Below are 27,122 nucleotides of genomic sequence, written 5' to 3' on the forward strand. Positions count from 1 at the left end.
AACTGAGGGACAATGTGGGGCAGCCAGCAGCGCTCTCGTGGCACATTCCCGATGGAATCCTGGGCTGCATCAGGAACTGCAGTGCCAGCAGGGCAGGGAGGGGATCCTGCCCCTCTGCTCAGCCCTGGGGAGGCCAGTCTGGAGTGCTGTGCCCAGTTCTGGGATCCTCAGGACAAGAGAGACCTGGAGCTCCTGGAGAGGGTCCCGCAGAGGGTGACAAAGATGGTGAAGGGACTGGAGCACCTCAGCTCTGAGGAGAGGCTGGGGGAGCTGGGCCTGCTCAGAGACACTGAGAAGAACCTCATCCATGTCTGTCAGTGCTTGCAGAGAGGGCCCAGAGCATGGAGCAGGCTCTGCTCGGGGTGCTTGGCAATGGGACAATGGGGCAGGAGCTGAGGCTCAGGAAGTTCCACCTGAACGCGAGGAAGAACTTTCCTGTGCAGTGCCCGAGCACTGGGACAGATTGCCCAGAGAGGCTGTGGAGTCTCCCTCACTGGGAATAGTCAAGAACCATTCGGACACCATCCTGTGCCATGTGCTCTGCGATGGCCCTGCTTGAGCAGGGAGCTTGGAGCAGATGACCCACGGTGGTCTTTCCAACCTGCCCCATCCTGGCATCCTGAGGGACGCCGGGGACACGGCGGGGATACTGCGGTGGGCGGGCGCGGAACTCATATGTCCCTCGCCGCCTCCCGTAGGAAGCTGCGCGCTGTTTCCGGCGTCTCCCGGTGCCGCCGGGGCCGAGGCCGCTCCGGGGCCGCGGCAGGGTCGGAGCGGTGCCTCACGGGCCGCTTCCCCTTCCCGCCTCGGCGCTGAGTCGGCTCCCCGCGTACCGGGGCTGGGCCCGGCTGTGCCCTGCCCGGCTCGCCGTGGCTCCGAGGGCAGCGAGACAGCGGTGAGCGAAGGGCCCGGCATGGGGGGGCGGCCCGGGGAAAGCCCGTGTGTTTCAAGGCACATCAGTGCGAGTTGTGCTCTGTGTGTGTGTGTGTGCGCTCTACAAACTCACTTAAGGAAAACAATTCTCTGGCTTGTGGTGTGGCATCTGAACTGTCACACTGTTACAAAGCACAGGAGAATTACTCGGTCTTTTTACTACAGAAGCTGCAAGAGGATTCCCCCCCTGGCATGCTGCAAATTCCAAGGAAGGCAGCACAATCGAAGGTAAGTGTGTATGTCTTGGCAGTTCACGCTGCTTCTCTCTGCACCTGGAAAATGTTTTTAATGTGCTTGTCGTAGTGTTTGATGGTTAGTGTCTTCTTTGGTTAAGTATGGATTGATTGTTTTGCTGCTATCTTGCTTCACTGCTTCTCTTGCCAGTGTGTGTGAGTGGTAGGAGCATTTCCCGCTGCCACCTGGCTGAGCTCCTTCCTATCAGCCTAATCTGGAATCCTCTGTGAGCTCAGTCCCTGGTTTTGTCTGCGGCTGCCTTGCTGATTGCTGGCACTCAGTCTTGGACAGCAAATTATTTCCATGGTGCTTTTTGCATGGATGAAAGCAGAGAAGCATTGTGTCTTCTTTGTGGTCCCAAGATGCAGAACAGAGTCTGCATCAAGTCAGGTAACAGAGAGTAGAAATCTTTTAGTTCTTTGGAATTTATCCATTGATGAAACATTGTAAAGGCAAAGAATTCTGAGAAGAGGGCAGGGAGGAAATACTGAGAGACTTTCAGGTAGTGAACCTTACCTGATATGTATGAACTAGATGTGAGAAACTGCTCATTATTTTCTTCAGGGCCTGGTGATGTGAAGGTCCCCATGCACGGTGAGAATACCGTGAGCTCTAGGTAAACTCACACTCTAAACAATTATAGATGGTAAATAGGAAGAGGGAAGGCAGAAGTGCAAAAGCAGCAACTTGTGTGGGTTATGTTGTGGACAGTGACAGGGATGCAAACAGGACTAGAATTTCTTGTTGTTTGCTGTTTTATAAAGGGCCTATTTTGCCTTCATGTTTTGTGTTAGTTTCCTTATTGAGGAGAACCTCCTATGTGTGCCAGTAGCGCTTGGAACTGGTTTTGTTTATGAAAAACTGTCTTATTTCCTTGGAAGGGGCATGTGAGCCTCTGCAAAGTGGGTTTTCCTTCAAACCTTTATTCCGGCTGTAGGATCTCAGGATCAAAAGCTGCGCCACGACCATTTCTACTGCCAGTGCTGGCTCACACTTGCAGAAATAAAAGCTTGACCCTGCTTCCCCTCTGCCCCTGCAGACGCAGCTGCTGCCATGGTGAAGGAGCAGCACGCCGGCACGCTGCTGGTGCAGCTGGGCCCCAAGCTGCAGGCGCACCCAGAGCAGCTGCTGCGGCAGCGGCGCGGCCATGACGAGCGGCCGGAATACCTGGTGCGGTGGAGCGTGGTCAGCTCGGAAGAGAGAGCGGCGGGAGGCGGCGGCGGTGCCTCCTCTGGAGACAGCAAGGCCGAGAGCATCTCCCTGTGGATGTCTGCAGAAGAGGTCCGCGCCAGCTGCCCGGCGCTGCTGGCCCACATGAGGCCGTCGGCCGCGGACAAAGTCACGCCGGACACGGCGCCGCTGGACGAGGCCTCGCTGCTGGAGATGGAGGCCGACGTGAGGAGCCTGGTGCGGCGAGCCGGGCGCCAGGTGGCCGAGGCCGGGAGCCCCGAGTGCTCCGTCCTGAGCACGGTGCACGTGCTGGGCGCCTACGCCAGCATCGGCTCCCTGGCGGGTGCCTTCAGGGAGGCGGGAGCCCTGGAGCTGCTGACGGCCTTGCTGTGCCACAGGGAGCGGCGCATCCGCCGCGGCGCCGGCGAGATGCTGCGAGTGCTGGGGGCTCACGATGCAGGTGGGGGCTGCTCCTGCTCGGGGCCCCTGGGGAGGGTGGCTGGGCAGCTGGGGGTGCCAGCCTTCGGGAGGGGTGAGGTGCTGGGGAGCAGCGTGTCTCGGGGCTTCTCGGCAAAAGGGGAAGAATCAGTCGGGATCTTCCGGGCTTCCATAGTTGGTGCAGTTGTCTGGGCTGCTCTTGGAGTTAGAAACTCCTTCCCCTGCCAGATTTCTGAGCTGGGATGCTGATTAACTGTTAGGAGGACTTAGGCCAAGGGGATTGGCAGAGTGTGGGGTGACTCTGCTCCAAGCTGTCAGTTGGAAAGTCCCTGGCCTGTTCTTGGCAGGGAGCCTTTGCTCAGGCCATGGATAGAGGCTACTCCTCATTTCAGAGGGGCTGCCATGGCTTGGAAGTGGCTGATGAGCCTTGGGTGCACCTGGAAGGTGTAAGGTTGCTGGTTGTGGTGTATCCCACAGGAGATCCAGCTTTCCCTGTCCTAGTGCCTGAGTTCATGCAGCTCTGAAGTGGGGCAGATGAGGGGCTGATTCAGGTTAAACCTTGACTTCTTTTCTTCCCTGGGACCCTGTTCTGGAATCAGTTATTTGGGGTTGCTGCTTTGTGAGAATCTCTCAGTGTCAGGGGTAGAGAAAATACAGCATGGAGCAAAATGTTGCCACTGCAGAGGAAGGGACAGAACGTGGATCAGGTGACATGGAACAGCAAAGCCGTTCCTTCCCTGCAGCTCTGTCTCTGGCAGGGAGCTGGGGTGAGGGTTGTCTTTGTGGGGCCTGAAGAGCTTTTGTTGTTGTTGCAGGAATCTGGGCCCATGTGTTGCTGTCCCTGAGCCAGCAGGATGGCATTGAGCAGCACATGGACTTTGACAGCCGCTGCACCTTGCTGGAGCTGTTTGCTGAGATCACATCCTCTGCAGAGCCCTGCCTGTCCTTCGAGGGGATTCACCTCCCACAGGTGGTGACAGGGCCGCCCCCAGCCCTGGGCCTGTGGGGCGTGAGGGGCAGGAGGGTGGGAGCGGGGCCAGGGCTGGACCCTTGTGTGGGACAGGAGGGGATTGAAGGTGGGCAGGGGAGCAGGACTGGCTGTAGGGAGAGCTGGGACAGGGCCTGGGCCTGGTGAGAGGCTGGGGTGGTGCAGAGGCACCTGGAGAGCCTGGTGTGCCAGCAGGGAGGGCAGGGTGGCTGAGAGGTCTCATGGGAGCGTCTGGGAATGGGCTAGGGGCTGAGTGTGAGAGCGGTGCTTGTTGCAGATCCCTGGGAAGCAGCTGTTTGTCCTGGTGAAGCGCTACCTGTGTGTGACCTCTCTCCTGGACAAGCTGAGCAGCAGCGTGGAGCAGGGAGAGGAGCAGCAGGGCTGTGCTGTGCCCAGCCCCGTCCCTGAGCACAGGAGCCGTGTGAAGCAGGAGTTTGAGCTCAGCATGGCCATGGCCAACCTCATCTCGGAGCTGGTGCACGCCATGGGCTGGAGCCACAGGCACAGGCGGGACCCGCAGCCTCGCCCTGCCCGCTCCATCTTCCAGCACAAGCCCCCGGCCAGCTCTGCTGCCCAAAAGCCTGTGTTGCCTTCAAATCCTGCTCCTCATGAGAAGCAGGGCTGTGCCTTCCTGAGTGCATCAGACTTTGCAGACAGCAGTGACTACACGGAGTACTTGCGGGCACACCTGGTGCGCGGCATGCGGGTGCGCCTGCTGGAGGACTGTGGTGACATCAGAGCTGGGGAGGAAGGCGAGTTCCTCCAGAGCACCAATAACATGCACACAGTACAGGTAGGTCATGGGGAGACTTCTTCTGGCTGGAATGGCAGAGGGGAGTGACTGGGGTGACTGCTGAATTCCTAATGATGCCTTTGTGTGCCGGAGGTTGGACAATAGGTGTGGCTTAATGTGTATCACTGCTTCTGTCCTAGCAAAACACTCACCTTTCAGAGCTGGAGGGGTGGGTTGCAGGGAAGGCTAGTCTGGTTTTGTATGGGTTGTGCCACTAAGATTTCTTAGCCTCTAAAACAGGCCTTACCAAAAAAAGTCTGTCCCCATCTTTCTTACAAGCCCCCTCTAAATATTGAAAGGTCACTGTAAGGTTTCCCTGGAGCCTTCTCTTGTCTCAGTTGAAGAACCCCAACTCTCTCAGCACTTCCTCATAGCAGAGGTGTTCTCTTACTGTTTTTGTGGCCTTCCCCTTTACCTGCTCCACCAGGTCCATGCCTTGTACCAAAGTCTTCAGAGCTGGATGTAGTTCTCCCGGTGGGGTCTCACCAGAGCAGGGCAGAGGGGCAGAATCACCTCCCTTCACCTGCTGGCCACACTGCTTCTGAGGCAGCCCAGGATATGGTTAGCTCTTGAGTCTCTGAGTGCACATTGCCAGGTCATGCCCAGCTTTTCATCCACCAGTTCTGCCAAGGCCGCTTTCAATCCCTTTGTCCTCCAGTCTGGAGTGGTATTGTGGTTTGCCACAGCCCAGGTGCAGGACCTTGCACTTGGCCTTGGTGAACCTCATGGGGTTCCCACTGGTTCCTTTGGATGCCATCCTATCCCATCCCATCCCTCAGGCATGTCAACTGCACTGCTCATCTTGGTGTTATCAGCAAACCTGCTGAGAGTGCAGCCAGTCTCACTGTTGTCACTGATGAAGATATCAGATGGTATTGGTCCTCATACAGACCCTTGACACCACTTGTCACTAAGCTCCAGCTGCACATTGAGCTGTTGACCTCTGAATATGACCATTCAACCAATTCCATCAAAAATAGTCCATCTGTTGAATCCATGTCTCTCCAGTCTGAAGAGGAGGATGTTGTGGGATTGCTGTCAAAGGGCTTACAGAAGTCCAGAAAGGTGACAGCCGTAGCTTTTCCCTTGGCCACTGATGTGGTCACTCCATCATAGGTGGCCAGTAGGTTGGCCAGGCAAGACTCTCCCTTGGTTTTCTGGAATCACCTCCCTGCCTTCCATGTACCTCAGTTAAAAGGCTTTTCTAGTTCTGATCCGTGCATTGATGATGTTTCTATTCAGGCCTCCTCAGCTGAATAACTGCCTTGCATCTTATTTTTTTTTTCTTATTTTTATAAACCACTTATTTTGAAGTGGTTTATAAACCTCTTTTATAGCACCCTCCATAAAGATAACTTGCAAAGGAAATGTATTTCATACTGATTCTCCCTTTGTCCTTATACATCTTGGTTTCTAATATCTCTGTTTTCCTAAAATTGTGATATCTGTTTTCTTATAAAGTTGTACTTACTTTTACTCTTGATAAACTGGGCACTTGGAAAGAGCATCAAGATCCCTTCATTATTTTCTCCTGTTGCCAGTGACATAAATGTCAAAGGGTTTTTGCTTCAATGTTTAGCTAAAGGGTACTATTAGCTTCCATTCCCTTTGTCCTGTTGGTCCCTTGGGTTCCCTCTTCTGTTTATTTTTCTATTTAATTAGGTTGAATGAATTTGCAGTTGCTCCATTCAGGCTTATTTTCAGTAAGTTATTTGTAAGGCTCACACTATTAACAAAACCAGATATGAATGGCAACTGGGCCAGTCCATCACAACTCTGTCTCTTACCTCGTCTCATCTTTCCTTTGTTGCTCTGATTTCTGTTGCTTTCCTTGCCTTTCCAAAGAAAGATTTTCCCTGTTGTGTCTGGTCCTGCAGCCCTATCTTTCCATGGCTCCTTTGAGATGGCATTTGGTACGTACCTAGTTTAGGTCAGAGATACATTGAAGACTATTTGCTGTTGGGTGTAGTTTAACTCAACTTCCTTCCATACAGTGCTTCCCCAAAGTCTGTCAGCATCTCATCTGTCCAGCACAATGGGTTCATAGTAGCACTGGTGTAACTCCAAAAGAGCTCAGTGAAATAAGCAAACCATAAGTTTTTCTGCTGTTTTTTAAAGCTACTGACAGGTTGTACTTGCTGTTGCTGGGTTCTCCTTCTACTCAGAAGCCATATGGTATGGGAAGCCATAAAAAGTCCTTTTGATTTTTGAGAGACAACTTGGACAAAGCAGAGGCAAGAAGTTAGTAAAGATGGTATGACTCAAAACTGGACTATGTACAATAATTCTGTGGTCTTCTGCTTCTTTGGGAAGTGGGAAGACAGGTGTAGCAAGAGGACAGAACAAGTGAGCAGTTCTGATTGTCTGGATTTGTTTCACCCCCAGGTTTTACGGCAGTCGACGGGTCGGACCTACTGGGTGCGGTGGCACATCCTGGAGATTGTTGGCTTTGGGGACCAGTGGGAAGATCCTGCTGCTCAGGAAAAGGAATCTAGTGTGAGAAAGAGCTTCAGTCTAGACACAGGTGAGATTGTCATGTGTATATATCACCTCTTTCTTTCTGATTATCCTGTGGGATAGCAGTGGTGACCTTTATGTGGCCAAACACACAGCAAGTAGCAGGCTGGGTTTAGAAAGCACTATTAGTTTGTGTGACCATGTAAAACTAGTTAAGGAATTGCATGGCTTGTGATTGAATGGAGTATTTTTGAACCCTAGACTTCTGTCGAGATGTATAATGAAAGTAATGATATAAAAAGTATAAAATTTTGTGACTGTGTTCACAGAGGTCTCAGGTTGAGGGAAGAGATGAGGATCTGACTCCATGTTTCAGAAGGCTTGATTTATTATTTTATGATATATATTACATTAAAACTATATTAAAAGAATAGAAGACAGGATTTCATCAGAAGACCAACTAAGAATAGAAAAAGAAAGAATGATAGCAAAAGTTTGTGGCTCGGACTCTTTGTCGGAGTTAGCTGAGTTGTGATTAGCCATTAATTAGAAACAACTAACATAGGCTAATCAAAGATCTACCTGTTGCATTCCACAGCAGCAGTTAATCAATGTTTACATTTTGTTCTTGAGGCCTCTCAGCTTCTCAAGAGGAAAAATCGTAAAGAAAAGATTTTTCATAAAAAATGTCTGTGACAAAATTTGATTTAAACTGCAACTGTCAAAACTTTATGTTTGGATTAACTGACCGAACTGCCAAAACATTAATTTCTCTGACAACTTTTTAGAATTTCTCTGGGGGCACTCAAGTCCCCTTAAGTAAATGATAAGGATTTTTAAAAGCATGAACATAGCAACAATTTGTTTAACTTCATACTATTAAGCTTTAAACAAGGTGTTAAAATATTAAAGAACTGTTTTTGTAAGACATGTGCAACATCTCCTAGAACCTTTAACACTGCCCTTGTACTGGGAGAAAAATGAAAGGCAGAATCCAGACTTCAGATACTCCTTTCTTGTTTAGCATCTGACATGATTCTAGCCAGGGAAACCTATTAAAGTAACTCTTTTATCACAGTTGTGGCCTTCTAGAATATCTTTTGTGTAGAGTGCTTTGAATTTACTGGCTGCAAGAGAGAATGTTGAGGTCAGCAGCAAATTGCACACTTTGAAACTATTCTTATTTCCTGTTGAAAAGATGATTTCTTAAATGGCTTCTACCTCTTGTATTTAAAGGCTTAACTTCATGTCAGTATGCAGTGTCTAACTTAAAACAGACTTAGTTAGATTTCTCCTTTTCATGGCCTTTCTGATTTTGGGGAAGCAAAACTTCTCTGTATAACTCTTTCCAGGCATCATATCCCACTTAGAGTGTGGATTGAAGTGTGGGGTGTGCAGCAGAGGATGGGGGAGCTGGCAGAGCTGACAGAGCCCTCCCTTGCCCTGCTGCCCTGCAGTTCCACAGGCATTCCTGTGCAAGCCCTTGGGGGGGCTGTACTCCCTGCCTTACCTGGGCCAGCGGCTGCCCAAGGCTGCAGACACCCTGAGCCGTGCCGAGTGGTGGGAGCTGCTCTTCTTTGTGAGGAAGCTGGGAGCACAGGAGCAGGAAGAGATCACCTGTCTCATCCAGCAGCACCTGGGAGAGCAGGTAGGGATCAGAGCCTGCAGCAGGGAAATGGGAGGGAGGAGCAAAGGGAACATTGGGGAAGGGAGCAGGCCCAGAGGAGAGGGCAGGTGTGAGCTGTGCAGGGCCAGCCTGGGCGGGGCAGAAATGGGAGGGTGAGTGGGGATGGGGAAAGCTTGGAGAGCTTGGCCCAGCAGAGCAGTGATGGAGATGAGAGGACAGGCAGTGTCCCCTGGCTGAAGAGTGACTGTGCAGGTTTGGACAGGCGAGGCCAGGCCGTGGGGTCACTCTGCCAGCTGCAGTTGGGTGCTGAGCACGGGTGGGAGCTGTGGGCTGGTGGGACGGGCTGGGGACAGGCAGGGGAGGGTGGCAGTGGGAGCGGCCCTGGGCGCCTGTGGCGGTGCAGCCTTTGTGTCCGTGGTGCCAGGGGCCGCCACAAGGGGCGTGGGGAGCGTGGCGAGCCCGAGATTAACTTGTGGCCATGGTGTGGCTGTCGGAGGTGGATGAGGAAGCGCTGGTGCAGCTGTCGGTGCCTGCGGAGCTGGCCCAGAAGGTGCTGCAGGCCCTGGAGGAGCGGTGCCAGGGCAGCTCTCTGCGGGACCTGCGGGGCTCCCGTGTCTACGGCAGACACTTCCTGGGGAGGGGAGCAGAGCAGGATGGCGGAGGGAGCCCCGCAGTGTCCTCAGAGGGTGACAGGAGCAGCGGCCCCGAGGGCACGATGGCCAAGGCAGCGGAGGGAGACCTTTGTGCAGCCCCAGGGCCGCCCCAAGGCTGTGGTGTGGCAGAGAAGTCGGATTCCCAGCTGTTCAGCGAGCTCCTGGAGAGGGAAGGGCTGTTCTTGCCAGAGGTGACGGAGGAGCAGAGCCAAGGTAACGTCCTGGCACACGCTGGGGCACAGGCGCGGTGGCGGCAGCGGCACTGCTGCCCCTACAGGGGATACTCTGGGCAGGGCACGGGGGCCGGGCAGCCAAGGCTGCCTGAGGTGGGTGGGGGTGCCCGTGGGTGCTGGGTGTGTGGCTGGGTGGCACCCTGGGAGCTCTGGAGGTGTCACTGCTGCCCTGACGGCTCCGTCCCTCCGGCCAGCGCTGGGCAGCTCCAGGGGGCCGAGCGAGAGCGGCTCGCTGGCCAAGGTTGCAGCTGTGGTGGAGGTGATCCAGAGCAGCAGCTCCTCGGTGGGGCTGCGCTTGGCTGGGCTCAGGCACATCCTGGAGATGCTGGAGGAGGAGCCCAAGTCGGAGCAGCAAGCTGGCACAGCCCAGGGCGGGCTGGGCATCGGGAGCGCCGGGTGAGTGCTGGGGTGCTGCACAGCCCTCCTGCTGCCCGGGGAGGGCCCTGTGGGCAGGGTGGGGCCGGTGCTGAGCTGGAGGAGCGGGAGGTGGCAGTGGGAATGTGAAGGGTGGTGTGTGCGAGAGGAAAGGTGGATTTTGTGTCCCTGTGTCCCAGGCAGGCCGGCTGGCAGGGCCAGAGGAAAGGGGCATTTTGTGTCCTTGTGTCCCAGGTTGGCAGGGCTGTGCCAGCTGCAGCGCGGGCAGGAAGGAGGTGGCTGTCAGGGCCCCAGGAGGCCGTGCCTGAGGTGTGCTGTGCCCTGCAGGGAGAAGCTGGTGCAGGTGTCGGTGGAGCTGCTGAGCGCGGCGGCGGCGGAGAAGGCGCTGGTGGCGGTGACGCTGCGGCTGCTGGCCGCGCTGCTGGCCCGCTATGAGTGGCGCGTGCCCTTTGCCACGGAGGGCGGCGTGCGGGCCGTGCTGGGCTGCATGCGGCTGCACGGCAGCTCCGCCGTGGTGCAGCAGGCCGGGCTGGCGGTGAGTGAGTGCCCGGGGCTCGCCGGGGCGGGCAGGGCAGCGCGGGCTGCCCGGGCGGGGTGCAGGCGCCGCTGCCCCCGCGCCGCTCTCGTCCTCGCAGGCCCTGAAGGTGCTGGTGGGAGCCGCGGATGCGGAGCCGGGAGGCGCCGGCGGGAAGGGCTGGGCCTGGAACCACGGCGACGCGCAGATGATGCGGGAGATCTTCGCCAGCATCGGCTCTGCCTCCAGCAAGGGCTCTGCCAGCCTGCTGAGCAGCATCCCTGCTGCCCTGAGCACCATGCAGAGGGTCCCAGGGTAGGGGCAGAGCGGGGACAGGGCTGAGGTCGGGGGGAATGCGCAGGGGGAAGGACGGGCAGGGAGGGCAGGTGGTTTGTGGGTGCAGGAGAGTGGCACGGCTGTGTCCCTGCAGGGGCTCCTCAGGCGTGCAGAACGGCCTGCTGGTGGTGAACATGCTGATGGACGGGCACCGGGGCCTGGCGGAGCAGCTGGCGAGCTGCGATCTGCTGGCGGCACTGCAGAGCTGCTGGAGGGCCGGGCAGAGCAGCGGCTGCCCCCAGGCAGTGCTGGCCCTCAGCGCCATCAATCGCCTGGCGGAGCACGGGCTGCCCCTGGGCCCGGAGGCTGCAGGTACCGTGTGCCCACCGTGCCCGTGGGTGCCACGGCCCCGCGGGTGCCAGGGCAGGGCTGCCTGGCCCGGCAGGGCAGAGCACCCCGAGGGGCTGCTAGTGCTCCGTGAGGCCTGGGCTGGGCTCAGTGTCCCTGTCGTGGCAGGCACAGAGCCCCTGCTGGACCCCAAGGGCGTGCAGATGCTGCTGGGTGGCCTGGACGATGGCAGCCTGTGCAAGGAGGTGGTGGTGGCCCTGGAGCGGCAGCTGTGCAGCCAAGGCCCCGTTCCCTCTGGCCAGGTGGCCCAGCTGCTGCAGGACCTCAGCTGCTTCAGGCTGCTGCTGCGCAGCTTGGAGCTGCTGGGGACAGAGAAGGCCGTGAGCCTGAGCATCCTCAGGTGGGTGCAGGGTGACTGGGGGGCGCTGGGACCCCCTCATGAGGTGTGTGAGTGCTGGGGTCATGGTGGGGAGAGCCAGTGCCTGTGTGTGGGTGCTGGTGGGGCTGCTCTTCCCTGGGGGCAGGCTCACCCCAGCACGTAGGCAGGTGCAGTTGGGGTGTCCTGGGGCACAGGGCCACGTGGGGCCACAGCAGCTGTGCCTGGTGTGGTGGGGACATGCAGGGGCAGCAGAGGACGTGCCTGGGGGCTGGTGGGGTGTGCAGGGTGCCAGGGGAGCCTCAGTTCCCAGTCCCTGAGAGATGCCTTGCAGGTGGGGCAGGGAAGCAGGGCTGCCTGTAGCCCTGCTGTCCCTGTGCCCCAGCCTGAGCAGGTCCCCTCTGTCACCCAGGATCCTGAACAGGTTCCTGGACAGTTACCAGGAGGATGTGCTGCCCTGGCACGAGTGTGTGGAGCCCTGTGTGTCCTTGCTGATCATGCACAGCAGCAGCTGGGAGGTGAGGGGGCCCTGGGGCTCGTGGCAGGCAGGGTGGCTGTGCTGGCTGTGCCTCAGCTGGGCTGGGCAGGCAGGGCTCCGCTGGTGGCCCCAGCCTGGCCTTGTGTCCGAGGCACTGGGAGAGGTGGGAGGGGCTGTCCTGGCCTTGTGTCCCTGTCCTGGTGGCCATGCCCAGTCTGGCTGTGCCCTGCCAGGCTCTGGTGGGTGCTGCTGGGCTGGGAGGGGGGCACTGGAGCTGCAGCTGCGGCTGTGGGGGCCCTGGAGCTGCCAGCAGTGCCCGTGTGCTCAGGGCTGCGTCTCAGCAGGTGCTGCAGGAGGTCGTTGGCTTCCTGCACCGCCTGGGCAGTGCCAGCAAGGACTGTGTGGTGGTGATGTGCCACGTGGGCACCCACGAGGCTCTGTCCAAGGCCCTGGAGAAGCACAGCACGGTGCCGCCGTTGGCGCCGGCCCTGCTGGAGCTGCTGGCGGAGTGCGAGAAGTTCGCCGGGCTCTACAAGAAGCTGACGAGCAGCATCTTGGCTGGCTGCATCCAGGTGGGCTGGGGAGGCACAGCTGTGCTGGGATTGGGGTCTGGGGGCACCAGGCTGTCCCTGCTGCCGAGGGATGCCTCGTGCTCTGTGCCTGGCACAGCCCTGCGGGGCTGAGGGGAGCAGGAGCCCCTGGTGAGAGCCCTGCCCCATCCCACAGCTGGTGCTGGGACAGATTGAGGAGCACCGCCAGAGCCAGCAGCCCATCAGCATCCCCTTCTTTGATGTCTTCCTGCACAACCTGTGCCAAGGTGAGGGCAGGCAGGGGCAGCTGACCCCAGGCTTGGTGGCTGGAAGCTGCATGTGCTCTGCCCACAGGCTCCAGCATGGAGGTGAAGGAGGACAAGTGCTGGGAGAAGGTGCAGGTCTCTTCCAACTCGCACCAGGCCAGCAAGCTCACGGACAGGAACCCCAGGACCTACTGGGAGTCCAACGGCAGCACGGGCTCCCACTTCATCACCGTGCACATGCAGTGTGGAGTGGTGATCAGGTGGGGCTGGGCCGGCAGGGCTGTGTGTGCAGGAGAGGGCTCTGGGGATCTGTGCCAGCCCTGCCACAGTGGCCCTGTGCTGGGGATCTGTGCCAGCCCTGCCACAGTGGCTCTGTCCTGGGGGATCTGTTCCAGCCCTGCCACAGTGGCTCTGTCCTGGGGGATCTGTTCCAGCCCTGCCACAGTGGCTCTGTCCTGGGGATCTGTGCCAGCCCTGCCACAGTGGCTCTGTCCTGGGGCCAGCAGGACGTGGCTGGCAGGGCTGGGGCAGGGAGGGGGGATGGCTGGGCAGCCCCACGGTGTTTTTGTGTGCAGGGAGCTGAGCATGCTGGTGGCCAGCGAGGACTCCAGCTACATGCCCTCGAGGGTGGTGGTGCTGGGCGGGGACAGCCCTGCCACCATCAGGACGGAGCTGAACGCGGTGAGTGCCTGTGGGAGGGCCGGGCTGTCCTTGCCGTGCCCCCTGCAGGTCTGGCTGTGGTGGGAGGCCCGGGGAGCTGGAAATGGCAGGAGCTGCGCTGTGGGAGCCTCCCTGGGCTGCCTGGCACGCTGAGGGCTCGGCGCCTCCCTGCAGGTGACCATCCTGCCCTCGGACAGCAGAGTGATCCTGCTGGAGAACATGACGCGCTTCTGGCCCGTCATCCAGATTCGGGTGAAGCGGTGCCAGCAGGTAGGGGGAGCAGGGGCAGGGCCTGGAGCGGGCACTGAGGGGCATCGGGGCCCCAGGAACTGAGGGTGCCGCTGTCCCCTAGGGTGGCATTGACACACGTGTGCGTGGCATCGAGGTGCTGGGTCCCAAGCCCACCTTCTGGCCCATCTTCAGGGAGCAGCTGTGCCGGCGGACGTTCCTGTCCTGCACTGCTCGGGCTCATGCCTGGAGCCAGGAGATCTGCCGAGACCGGGGCCGGCTGCTGCAGCTCTTTGGCAGGTGAGAGGTGTCCTGGCTGTGCCATCGCATCCCTGGTGTCCCAGGGCCCGGGGGGACAGGGCTGGCAGCCTGTGAGGGGACTGCAGGGCTGGGAAAGGAGCAGCTGGTTGGGAGGGGCCCTTGCTCACTCCTGGCCACCAGTGGTCCTTCCTGGCCAGGGCCACCTTGGGATCACCTGGGTTAAGCTGGGCTAACCCCCAGAGCAGGATGCTGGTTCCCCAGGGGCTGGCACGTCCTGGCAGAGGTTGGCCGGGCACAGCAGGATCTCGTGGCCACAGGCACTGCACAGCCCCCATTTGGCAGGGGCTGCCAGGGCCCCAAGGGCCATTGGGGGCAGCCCTGGGGACAGCAAGGGGCTCTCCCTGGCTGCTGGGGGCCATGGGGCCAGCGAGCCATGGTGCCCTGGCAAAGGGCAGGGCAGGGAGCCAGCACTGCGCTCTGCTCTGCCACGGGAGCTCTCCAGCCCTTGGCACCGAGCGCTGCCCGCTCGCTGTTGCAGACTGAACCGGGCGCTGCAGCACGAGCAGGGCTTTGCCAACTGTTTCCTTCCCGACGAGGAGGCAGCCCGGGCACTGGGCAGGACGTTCTGGGAGGCCCTGGTGACCCCCTTGGTGCAGAGCATCACCAGCCCAGGTAGGCCGCGCTCTCCGGGCCCTGGCCGTGCCGTGCCCAGGGCAGAGGCACCAGCTCTGAGTGTGGTTGGCCTCGCAGGCCCCGATGGTGTCAGTGCCCTGGCCTGGCTGCTGAGCGAGTACCTGGAGAGCGCGGAGCTGCCCCGCCGTGCCCCGGGACGCAGGGCTGCCTTTGGTTCCTGTGTGCGGCGCCTGACCCAGCTCCTGGTGCACGTGGACCCCGGCGGCCCCGAGCCAGAGGAGACCAGAGCAGCTGGTGAGCCGGGGCTGCCCTGCCCTGGGGCTGCTGCAGAGGGCCAGGCTGTGGCCATGGGGCTCCTCTGGGGAGCATCCCTTGGCACAGAGGCTTCTGAGCTGGGAAAGCTTGTGGTCATGCCCCAGCAGCAGCTGTGCCTCCCCAGCGTCCCCTCAGCCCTGCTGTGGCGGGTCAGTGTGTGGGGCCTGCCCATGGAGCCACACTGAGCCTGAGGCTGACCCTTGGCAGGTGGGAAGGAGCGGAAGAACAAGAAGGTGTCGGCCAGGACTGCAAAGGTGGTGGTGGAGAAGTCGAGAGGCCTGTGGGGAATCTCGCAGTGCTGGCGTGGCGTGGTGCAGCAGCAGGTAGAGCTTGGAGGGCTGTCTGGGAGGGGTTGGAGCAGGGAATGGGGTCTGGCAGTGCCTGTGGGGAAGGCACAGGGCTGTACCTGGCCTCCACAGAGCCTGGAGCGATGTGGGGACAGCCCTGCTGTGCTGCCACCCTGCATGGCTCGAGTGTCAGCCAGGCCAGGACACAGGTCCGGTGTCGGGCTGTCATTCCTGCTGGGGCTGCTGCTGCTGTGCCCGCAGTGCCCCCACAGCCCCCGGCTGCCCCCGGAGCTGCGCTCCCACCTCGGCAGCCCCACAGCAGCAGCAGCAGCAGCAGGGCCCCGAGTCCCGGGGGTCAGCAGGCAGCTGCTGTTCCAGGGCAGGGCTGGGATGTTCCAGGGGCACATCCTGCTGGCTCAGCCCTGGCGCCGCTCCCGCAGGTGCAGCGGTTCCTGGAGGCGGCGGGGCAGGCGCCAGACCTTGCGGAGCGCTACTGCCGGCTGTACCAGCGCCTGCGCGGGGCCACCGAGGAGCTCTTTGGGCAGCAGGCTGCCTTCGTGCTGGCGCTGGGCCAGGGCTTTGCGGGGGCTTTGCTGCAGCTCTCCTTCCTCACCGCCCTGCACGTGAGTGGGGCAGCGCAGTCCTGGGGCCGTGCCCTGGGCAGGGGCTGGGGAGCTGCCCTGGCCATGGCCCTGGGGCAGGCTCTGGGTGGGTGCTGTCCTGTTCCCCCTGAGCACAGAGCCCTGCCCTGGCACCCCGGTGGTGCCCAGCTCAGGTGCGTGGAGCTCATCCCAGCTGGGCCCGGCCCTGGCACACTCCAGCCTTGGGCTGGGGCCTGGGCACCCTCGGCCCTGCCCAGCAGTGCCAGAGTTTCCTGGTGCTCCCTGCAGGGACATTTCCCCAGGCCAGCCTTGTGGGCACCTGGTGAGCTCTGTCTGCAGCCTGCCCTGTCCCTTGCAGGTGAGTGAGCAGTTTGCCCGCTACCTTGATGTGCAGATCCAGGAGCTCCGCAGGGCTGTGGGCAGCACGGGGCCTCTGGAGCGGCTGGAGCAGTTCCTGGAGCCCTTTGTGGTCTTCAGTGGCCTGGAGTTTGCCCACACCTTTGAACACTTCTACAGGTGAGGCTGCTGTGTCTGCCCAGAGCCAGGGCCCTGCTGCACATGGCCTGGTGTGCTGGGGGAGCTTGGCCTGCTGTGGCAGCGCTGCTCCCGCTTTGCTTTTATGGGATCATGGAGTGTGGAAGGCCCGTGGGAGCTGCCAGTGTGTGGAATCACATTCCCTGCTGGGGACAGGGAGGGGACACATGTGTGCTGCCAGCCCGTGTGCCATGTGTGGGGTGAGGCCGGGCTTGGAGCTGTGGCTGTCTCCTGGTGATGGCTGATGGCCTCGGAGCTATGGGTGTCCCATGGTGGTGGCTGATGGGCTCGGGGCTATGGCTGAATCCTGGTGGTGGCTGATGGCCACAGGGCTCGGAGCAGTGGCTGTCCCCTGGTGGTGGCTGATGGCCACAGGGCTCACAGCTGTGGCTGAATCCTGGTGGTGGCTGATGGCCATAGGGTTGTGGCTGTCTCCTGGTGGTGGCTGATGGCCACAGGGCTCGGAGCTATGGCTGTCCCCTGGTGGTGGTTGATGGCCACAGGGCTCGGGGCTGTGGCTGTCCCCTGGTGGTGGCTGATGGCCCCGGGGCTCAGCCCAGCCTGACTGCAGCTGGTGGCCATGGCAGGCACTACCTGGGGGACCGGCTCCTGACGCAAGGGCCATCGTGGCTGGAAGGAGGCATCGTGGAGCAGATCGGGCTGTGCTTCCCCAGCCGCTTTCCCCAGGACATGCTGAGCAACTTGGCCGAGTCGGAGGAGCTGCAGCGGCAGTTCAGCCTCTTCCAGCTGCAGGAGCAGGACAAGCGGCTGCTGGAGCTGGACACGGGCCTGGACGAGGTGAGAGGGATCGGGCTGGGGCGCCCGGGGGCCGCCGGCGTTCCTGGCGGGATCCCAGAGCCTGACTGGAGCTGCCCTTGTGCCCCTGTGCCCAGGTGCTGGGCACAGCCACGGGGGCAGAGGTGCCGGAGGTGAAGGTGCTGGCCCTGTCCCCGCGCTGCTGGCCTGTGTCCCCTCTCTGTTACATGGAGAGCCCTGGGAGGTTTTTCCCGGCGCTGCTGAGCTCCCCCCTGGATGAGTTTGCTGACTTCTGCCGGCAGAGTGAGTGCTGTGGCCGGGCTGTGCCCAGAGCCTGGAGGGCAGCTCAGGCACAAGTGGTGCTGGGCTGGGAGTGCCTGGCAGGCTGGTGCCTGTCCCTGTCCCTGACACTGTCCCTGGCAGGCCAGAGCCAGCTGGGCTGGGAGTGCAGCAAGCCCCGGCGGCTGCAGTGGACGTGGCTGGGCCACGCCGAGCTGCAGTTTGGAGAGTGCGTGCTGCACGTGTCCACGCTGCAGATGTACATCCTGCTGTGCTTCAACAGCGCCCAGGTAGGGCTGCAGCCACGGTGGGGGCTGGAGCAGGGCAGGGCCGTGTCCTCCCTTCCCCTCTGCTGGGGGCTCCAGCGGTGTTTGGGGCACGGACCCCGTTCCTGGGCAGGGCCTGGGGCCAGTGAGCCCTGGCCATTGCCCTCGCCCCCCGTGCTGCAGGAGGTGGCTGTGGAGGCCCTGCTGGGGGCCACAGGGCTCCCTGCTGACCTGGTGCTCCACGCGCTGACCCCGCTGACCCAGGGCCAGGCCGTGCTGGTGGGGAGCTGCACTCCAGGGGGTGAGTGTGGGGCTGGGGCACCCAGGGGAGGGGGGCTGGCCTGAACCCCGGGGGGTGCTGGGCTTAGGGGTGCTCGTAGGGCTGGTGAGGGGCTGGCTCCATGTGTTGGTGCTCGGGGCACAGGTGTGTGTGTGTCAGGGTGGGGCCGGGGTGATGTGTGGGGTGGGGCTGGGGCCGTGCACGGGGCCTGGGTCAGCGTGGCTGGGTGGGTGGGCTCAGTCTGTGTGTGGGCTTGGGCCAGGCCAGGGGCCGTGTGTGTCATGGCTGTGGCTCGGGACCACGTGTGGGGACAGGGCTGGGGTGTCAGCGGTGCAGGCAGCCACAGAGGCCCAGCTTGGGTCCCCCAGGCCCACGTGTGCCCTGGGGCTCCTCCGGGGCCCAGCTCAAGCTCGGCTGAGCCTGGCTTGGGTGCTGGCTGCAGGTGCCCTGCGGCTGAACCAGGCAGCCCTGGCGCAGAGCTGCGGCCGCCGGCTGAGGCTGCTGCCCCAGCAGAGGTACCTGCGCACAGAGGGGGCCGAGGTGAGCGCCCTGGAGAGGAAGAGGAACGTCCTGTGCTGCCTCATCACCCGCATCCTCAAGGGGGAGAAGCAGCTGCACATCGACAGCCTGGTGTTCAGGGTACGGGCTGCAGGGGCACGGGGGGCACAGGGGCTGCCCGGGGGCTGCAGCCACTGCACTGGGGCTGCCTTGCTGCCACAGGTGATCGACGCCTGTCAGAAGGGAGAGCTGGGCCCAGGGGTGCAGTTCCTGAGCTTCTGCTGCCACAGCGTGGACGTGCTGTCCTGCATCCTGCACCTGCTGAACCAGGGCTACCTGCGGCGCCAGGAGGGGAGGCCTCACATCTTGGAATACATCTCTGCTGAGTCCACAACACCTCTTGGTGGCCAAGCACAGATGACTTTCCGGTGCAGACCAGCCCAGGAATCTGTGGAGAAGGATGGCAGAGACAGCCTGCACTGGTAGGGGTGCATGTCACCAGGTGTGGAGGGGTGTGCCTCTCCACCCTGTGTGTACATGGCACGTTTCTCCATGCCAGGCGGGATCCTGGCACAGACAGGGCGGAGGAATATCTCATGGCAATGCTGCAGGTGCCAATGGGCCACACGCTCAGTCCAGAGGAGGCAAAGCTGCTCATGAACCAGACAGTACAGCAGGTCCAGGACACTCTGAGCATACCAGATGATGTTGCTCGGCACCTGCTCATGCACTGCAGGTGGAATGTGGATTTCCTGATCCAGTGCTATGTGGAGAACCGTGAGGGCCTGCTCATCTCCTCAGGACTGCAAGTGCAGGATGTCCAGCCTCCCCCAAGCCCTGGAACCCACTGCCCAGTCTGTGTGAACCAGCTGTGTCCCACTGAGAAGCCACCAACCCTTTGCTGCATGCACTACTGTTGCAAGGTGAATGTCCTGGGCCCTTTGGTTCCTGCTACTTGACAGGCAATTGTAAAGTAGCTCAGCTCACTTTTTTGTTGTGATCCTTCACTTGCTGGCTTGTCTGTTCCCACTTTTGTGCTTTGGGGTACTTATCTGTGATCTGTGGGGTGCTGGGTGGGGATGGCTTCCAGGGTCACACAGCCCTGCTTAGCTCTGATCTCTGCTTTTGTGCCCTGGCAGCCCTGCTGGAGGGAATATCTCACAACTCGCATTGAGCAGAACATGGTGGTCAACTGCACCTGCCCCATATCCGAGTGCCGAGCTCAGCCCACCACAGCCTTCATCTACTCCATCGTGTCCTCTGAGGAGATCATAGCCAAGGTGAAGCAGCAGGGGGGCTGCTGGCTGTCCAAGCTCTCCTACATTTTGCTCAGCACAGTCAGATAATTTTATTGCTGCTTTCCCCTTCCTGTTACCAAGACTGGCAGCTTGATGATGGTGGCCAGCCAGATTTTGTCTGTTTTCTCTGATTATGGTCAATACCAGCTGCTCAGGAAAGCATAACATCAACAAAAGAGCACAGTGGCATTTCCTCTAAATATATCTCTAGCAGGCAGCATTTCAGGGACATCATTAGTCCAGGACTAGATGAGAGCCATGGTAGCAGCTCATGACAAGTATCCTCTACTGGTGTGTTGGATCCAAAATAATAATAATAATAATAATAGTAATAATAATAGCAATAATAATAGCAATAATAATAGCAATAATAATAGCAATAATAATAGCAATAATAATAATAATAATAATAATAATAATAATAATAATAATAATAATAATAATAATAATAATAATAATAATAAAATTAAAACATAAGCAATTTCATTTTACTGCTGCATCAGTGACCCCTATGTCCTTTCTCTTCCATTGGTCTCTGGCTTTGAGCAGTTCAGGTTTTTGTGAAGATGGCAGGGATTACCACATCATATTACCACTTAATTTTCACTCTGTGTGAGTCTACAGAGGTATCTAAGCCAGGCTTTCTGAGCTCTGCTTGCCTTACTGCTTGGTCATCTGGCTGGATGCTAGTAGTAGATGCTTGTTCAAAAGCAGATGCTACTTTTTCTGTTTTTTCAGTTTTTACGGCTGAATGTCCTCCCCACCTAATGGCAGAGCTGTAGCTGTCACATGACAGACTCTTTTTGTTAACTGCTGGGCAGAACAGTCTCTTTTCCACTGCTCTGTTGTTTGACAGTTGTATCTTTTGGCTTGCTTTTATAGAAAGTGTTTGGAGAATTAATGCATATATCTGGACAGTTAGTCCTTACTGCCCTTGCAAATCCCATAGTCACACCTGTCTGAATGCAGGATTTAGTAGCCTGTTGCTGTGACTGTTTTATAAAAAGAAATAATTATTGCAGGTTGACATAAATAGCAGCTAATTTTAACAAGATGCTCTGATGCTGTCACTGAAAATGTTTTCCTTTTGATCAGTAAGTGGTGTGGCTGGAGTGTTAATGTCTGATGCAGAGTCACACATACAGTCATAGAATATTTTGGGTTGCAGTAATCTGTGGAGGTCTCTGATCCAATCCTGAGCTCAAAATAACTAGATTATTTTATGAAGATCTAATGCTGGGATTATGTTTAAACATAAGAAAACTATTTGTTGGGATTGGGGTTTTTTTCCCAATAGTAAGGGTAGTGAGACATGGTACCAGTTTGGGCAGAGTTGTGTCTGTGCTTTGGTGTATTCAAAATCCAATTGGACACAGCCCTGAGCAATCCTGCTTTAAGCTGGAGAGGTTGAACCAGGTTTTAATTTCCAGAAATGCCTCCCAATCTCAGCAATTCTATGAAATGCAACAGCTTCCAGATATGACATGGTGGGGATAGGAAAATGAGCACAAAAGGAATGGAAGGGTAAACTGACTGAGTGCTTTGTTGTGAGCAGCAGTTTGGTGAGATGCTTAGCCCAAAGCACCAGACACTGCTTTTAAGGCTTAACCATGCAGCTTCTCAGGCTTAAATCTCTTTCCTGGCTTTTCACTACAGTATGAAAAAGCCCTCCTCAGACGCTATGTTGAGTGTTGCTCCAACCTGACATGGTGCACCAACCCTCAGGGCTGTGATCAGATCCTCCTTAAGGATGGACTGGGTTATGGAGCAGCCTGTTCCAAGTGCTCCTGGATATCCTGCTTCAACTGCAGCTTCCCAGAGGTGAGGCTGAGCTGGATCACAGGCTGCACTGTCCTAGGTTTGGCACACACCCTTGTGCTTTTGAGTGCTTGACTGATTGTCTTTCTCTGTCTCTCAGGCCCATTATCCTGCCAGCTGCAGCCACATGTCTCGGTGGGTGGATGATGATGGATACTATGAGGGAATGACAAGTGAAGCCCAAAGCAAGCACCTGGCTAAGCTCATTTCAAAGCACTGCCCAAACTGCCAGGCTCAGATAGAGAAAAATGAGGGGTGCCTGCAGTGAGTATGAAATTGTTGTGTTTGTGACTGGGTGGCACAGTCCCTGGCTGTGGTGTAGGGGAGCACTGTCAGGACTGAGGGATTCCCATTGTCCTTCTGCAGTATGACATGTGCAAAGTGTAATCATGGCTTCTGCTGGCGCTGCCTCAAGCCCTGGAGGCCGAACCACAAGGATTATTACAACTGCTCTGCTATGGTGAGTGGTTTGCTGGATTTCCTTGGTTCATGCTTGTGCTCAGAGACCCCTGTAGCCTCTCAGAGATGGTAAGCATCTCCACTTGGGCCCTTTGGACTTTGGGAATTTGCCAGTAATACTGGCATTTCCAGGTAGCCCTGGTACTCAGGGGAAATTGCTGCTAATAATTCCTGTACCTTTCCTTTCAGGTGAGTAAAGCAGCTTGGCAGGAGAAGCGTTTCCAGGATTACAATGAGAGATGCACCTTTCATCACCATGCAAGGGTAAGGTCTCCTCCTGCCTTTGCAGATGCTGTCTGCTGCTCAGCCCTGGTGAGCAGGGCACTTTGTGTTGTGTCAGTGTCCTCTCTGCTTAGAAGCAGGCTTCACATCCAGGCTGGGATCACTGGATGATCATTTTGCCCTGGCTCTGACATTAAGGAGCAGTCCTTGGCTGCTTTCTTCTATCCAGCCTGTTGTGGAAACTGAGCACCTGACTTGTGGTGTTGAGGGGCTCAGAGTGGTGCAGGAGTTGGAAGCAGTGGTGACTGAAGGCTGAGCTCTACTGTAAAAGGTTGAAGTGATGGCACAGTAGAAATGTCATAGCTGGATGCATTAAATGCTCTTCTGCTGCCTGCATCTTCTGGGATGGCACTTCAGAATGCTTAGCCATTATTTGTGTGGAAGGTGCTGTTTTTTCAGTCTTGTGGAGCTTGACAGTGACATTGACTCTTTCCTCCCCCCTCCTTTGGTTTTTGCAGGAATTTGCTGTAAGTCTGAGGAACAGCATTTCTTCCATCAGAGAGATGCCAAAAATTAGGAACTTGACCTTTGTTCTTGATGCCTGCAAAGTGCTAGAACAGGCACGGAAGGTAAGGCTGGGTAATATAGTCTTGCTGAGGTTTAGACTTAAATCTGCTGGTGTGAAGAGACACCAACCTTGTTCTTCTCCAAAAAAAGAGGAGACAAAGAAAGCTTGAGGGGAGGAGTAGCATCAGGACAGGGGAATAGCTCATGTCTGCCCTTCCCTGCTTTGAGTCTGAGTTGAACTCTGTTTGCAGTGTTCCTGACAGTAAGGTCATAGGATTTGGAGCTCAGTCATTAATTCATAACTGGAGTTTGCCACTTGTTGAAATGCCTTTGTTGTGGGCTCTTGGGGCTGCCCAGCACCATGCCTGCTTCCCTCTGGGCTCCATTCTCTTTGTTCAGCCTGGGCTGCCCAGCATTGCCTGTCCTCTATGTTGATGGGTTTGACTTTTGGCTGCTGGTCAGTCACACTTGTTATGCATTTACAGCCTGTGTTCTTGTGATGGTTTGCAGGTGGGAAAAATCAGTTATTTTAGACTTCAATATAAAATAATTGCACATTCATTTCCAATCCTGCCAGTAGCTGGAGTTAGCCAACACTGCTGTCTCTTGTCATAATGGCTCACTGATAATAATGAGGTCTGGAGGGGTTTGATGCTGCTCCCTTCTCCCACTCTGAAGCTGAAGGAGGGAGCTTAACAAGGTGTTCTGTACTTTACCAGGTGCTGGCCTACTCCTGTGTGTACAGCTACTATAACCAGGACACTGAGAGCATGGATATTGTGGAACAGCAGACTGAGAGCCTGGAGCTGCTCACTAATGCTCTGCAGATCCTTCTGGGTATGTCCTGCAGCCTCCCTGAAGTTGTGACTGGCATGTGTAGCTCTAGCCAAAGAGCAGCAGCTCAGTAGTGGGGTGATAGCAAATACAGCAACACCCAGCTGGCCTCACTTCTCCCAGACCAGTCCTTGCCTGCTGGATGTCATTTCTGAGGAAATCCACTTGAGTTTGGCTGCCAGTGGAGGTTGATGCAGAAAGGAGCAGCATGTTCTGTTCTGAAAGAGGGATGCATTTGCACAGGGATCTGTGACGGTGTTCACAGGGGTTCTTGGATGAGGGAAGAGATGAGGATCTGACTCCATGTTTCAGAAGGCTTGATTTATTATTTTATGATATATATTACATTAAAACTATACTAAAAGAATAGAAGAAAAGTTTCATCAGAAGGCTAGCTAAGAATAGAAAAGAATGATAACAAAGGTTTGTGGCTTGGACTCTCTGTCCGAGCCAGCTGGGCTGTGATTGGCCATTAATTACAAACATCCAACATGGGCCAGTCATGAATCCACCTGTTGCATTCCACAGCAGCAGATAATCATTGTTTACATTTTGTTCTTGAGGCCTCTCAACTTCTCAGGAGGAAAAATCCTAAGGAAAGGATTTTTCCTAAAAGATGTCTGTGACAGGGATCTAAGCAACTATGGCTGTCTTCATAGTCAGAGCCAAGGATTTGGTCTCTCCTCAAGAGTGTGGGATGCAGCCTGACTTTGTTGGCCTTGAATTGCAGAGGAAACCCTGCTGCAGTACCAGGACCTGGCCACTTCCCTTCAGCTGCTGAAAGCAGAGCACTTCCACACGGGTTTGGAGTTGGTGCGGCAGATCAGGGAGCGGCTCTTTGCAATCCTCTGGCACTCCACACAGGTGAAGGCCACGTGGCTGCTCCTGCCTTGACTTACTCTTGTGGGGGAGATAAAGGGCTTGATCAGCTGAGGGGATAGACTCAGGGTTGTGTGTGTGCAGGGTAGGGGTTTGCAGCACAAATTACATGCTGTTTCTTCTCTATTGGCTGTTCTTTCCTGCTAACAGGATTTCCATGTTGGGCTCCAGACTTCAGGAGATGCTGTTCAGAGAAAGTTGAAACTTGCAAATGTGCCTGCTTCAGCCCTTGCATGTACAGGGTGAGTTTTCTTAGTGGGGTAACAGGGGAAGGTGAGTGAGTTTTCTCCTGTGCTCACTGACATACAAAAGAGTGAGTGGCAAACACTGATTACTTGCATCCTGTTTTGTGGTTAATTGCTACCTCCCCCTGAGGTAGCAATTTAAGTGATGTAGTGGTGTAGGGAAACGAGCAAAACTCCTGCTTGTGTGCAGCTGTGATCAAGAAAGCTCCATCACTGGCAGACTCAGTTATGGGAGCTGCTCTCCCTGGACTCTCCCAAGTTTCTTTGGCTGGGAATGCCGAGTTATGAATTAATGCTGAGGCAATGACAGGAGGGTGCTGTGGGGATGGGTCCCAGCTGCTGCTCACAGCTTTTGTGCTCTCCTCCTCAACAGGCAAAAGCGGATCCTCCTGTGTGACTCTCCCAACACAGATGAAGGTGGCAAGGATGTTGAGGATGAGGACTACGATCCACAGTGGCAGGAAGACTATGATGATGATGATGATGACCTTGATGAAGACAACTTTATGATTGATAACGATTCAGATTGTGATTCTTACTTTGATGACAATGACAGCTATCGTAGCTAACACTGGAAGGGTTCTGTCACCCAGCCTTGCCACCTTGGACCTCTGCCTCTACTTTTTCTCAACCAGTTTGTGTTACTGTTTTTCCTCAAAGGCAGGGAGGAGCTCTCAGATAGAACAAAATATTTCCTCTGGGAGGTTTCTTGCTCAGTGACACTTAAATGTGCAGGAACATGCTCTGGGTCTGTGTTACTGTGGCCACCTCTCAGAAAGACATCTCCTTGCTTCTTTCTCTTGTCTCCAGTTCTGCCTGTAGGTATTTCATTGAGTTAGAGAGCCCACCTGCAGAGTAAGGACCACGTGCCACCTGTTAAAGAGTGCTCCTTGTCCTTGGTGTGCTGTCCCCAAGGGCTGGGCACTGGGGAGGTGGCACATGTCCCAGCACAGCACTGTCTAGCAATGGCCAGTGTCTAGAAATGCTGTAAAAAGATGCATTTACACTCAAAGCTTCCCAGCTGGAGCTGGTGGGATTCTCTCCAGCCACAGATGGATGTGGTTCAGTTCCTCTGGTTGAGAGGAGCTGCATTTTTGCCCTTTGTTGGAGTTTTCTTCTCTGTTATGAAGCAGGAATGGCCACTATGAGTGACACAAGTTTGCGGGATTGTTTAAGTTTATAAATATATGCACACACATATATTTTATATACATATATATATATATGCAGAGGTTGTTCAGATAATAATGTATCTTTGCAAAAAAAGGAAAACTCTGAGGAACAAGGGTTGAAAAAAGTTCTGTTTAAAAAAATAAACAGTTTTCTTCTAGCACAAGCCTTCTTGTTGTCTGTGGGGAGCAGGGGAGGGGAGGGAGAGCAGGATATCCTCAAGTGAGGATGTGACCTGAGTGTGCTTATCCCAGAAGTTATTTGTGAAATTGGCTGGAAATCACGAATGAGTTGGGTTTGGAATGCTCACCCAGACCACCCAGTCTGCCCTGCCAAGTTCAGGGAACAGGGAAGGGGTGTGGGGAAGAGGGCAGGGGCCCAGGCCATACAGAGTAGTGGGGCTGGTGTTTGTGGGAGCAGGTGCAAGACAGGATGCCTGCATGTTGATGGAGGTGGTAACATCTGATGCCAGCAAAAGGGGACTGCTATCAGGGCTTGAGGGGGATTTGGGGGTTGTTTTGGAGATACAGGAGTCTCAGGGTCTGGATATCATCTGGAAGGGATGTGAGGTTCTTATGGGATGTTGGACAGGGACCAGCTGCCAGACATTAAAGAGAATATTATTAGTGCCTCACCATTTAGAACGAGGAATGTGCCCCACAAGGCAATTTCTAGCTGAGAGTCTGCTGCTCACCTTTTAGTGGCCATTGCCCTGCAGAACAGGAACTCAGGATCAAAATACATAATCAGCACCGTGTTCTGCTGCCAACAAGAGAAAGATTGGAAAGATTCTAACCAGTCACTACCAAAGAGATCACCAAAATAAAGTTAGAGTTACCTTTGAGTTCAGGGTTAGGGTTCATAGGGATAGAATTAGGTAGTGGAGTAAATATTAGATTTACAGTCATTTTGGTTACATTTAGGGTTAGGACAAGTGTAGGCCTTATATTTAAGGGGGGGGTTAGTTAAAATATTTTTAGGGATAGAGATACAGTTGTTAGGGTTAATGCTAGAGTTATGTTTAAGCTTAACTCTATTAACTGGGTAGCAGTTTCAATTGTTAGGGCTTATTTTTTGTCAGGGATATGGTCATCTAGGTTTATGGATTTTGTCGGGCAGGATTTTGGTTAGTGATAGGCACAGAATTATTGTTAGGGCTTTTCTCTGGAGTGGTGGCAGTGTGTTTGGTGAATATTATATGAGGAGAAGGCACAGGAGCAATTCTAGTAGTGAGAGTGTGACAATGACTGTATCTGTTTTGGCCATTATGTGCTTAGTAAGTTTTTCAATAATAAGTAATTCAAACAGGAATCCTGGTAGCAGGGGAAGTCCTGCTAGGAAG

At 56.2% G+C, this 27,122-nt stretch overlaps 1 protein-coding gene across 1 annotated transcript; it reads left to right on the forward strand.

Annotated features, from left to right (window-relative positions):
- The first annotated feature begins 693 nt into the window (after positions 1-693).
- Positions 694-25,940, forward strand: CUL9 (cullin 9). Its single transcript, XM_074536779.1, has 42 exons — positions 694-895; positions 1,099-1,161; positions 2,207-2,797; positions 3,591-3,745; positions 4,041-4,556; positions 6,942-7,080; positions 8,471-8,661; positions 9,137-9,506; positions 9,721-9,922; positions 10,229-10,436; positions 10,537-10,730; positions 10,846-11,063; positions 11,208-11,439; positions 11,828-11,933; positions 12,238-12,465; positions 12,620-12,710; positions 12,778-12,949; positions 13,265-13,370; positions 13,524-13,619; positions 13,702-13,877; positions 14,377-14,510; positions 14,589-14,765; positions 14,994-15,109; positions 15,514-15,696; positions 16,034-16,191; positions 16,797-17,007; positions 17,103-17,268; positions 17,389-17,534; positions 17,694-17,811; positions 18,233-18,429; positions 18,511-18,770; positions 18,848-19,211; positions 19,428-19,568; positions 21,243-21,407; positions 21,505-21,668; positions 21,771-21,864; positions 22,053-22,127; positions 22,604-22,714; positions 23,372-23,489; positions 24,217-24,350; positions 24,516-24,607; positions 24,984-25,940. Exons 3-42 carry the CDS (start codon positions 2,221-2,223, stop codon positions 25,177-25,179), a joined length of 7,497 nt encoding a protein of 2,498 aa, XP_074392880.1. The 5' UTR covers positions 694-895; positions 1,099-1,161; positions 2,207-2,220; the 3' UTR covers positions 25,180-25,940.
- The last annotated feature ends 1,182 nt before the right edge of the window (positions 25,941-27,122 follow it).

Source organism: Zonotrichia albicollis, chromosome 3 (assembly GCF_047830755.1).
Source record: "Zonotrichia albicollis isolate bZonAlb1 chromosome 3, bZonAlb1.hap1, whole genome shotgun sequence".
NCBI lineage: Eukaryota > Metazoa > Chordata > Aves > Passeriformes > Passerellidae > Zonotrichia > Zonotrichia albicollis.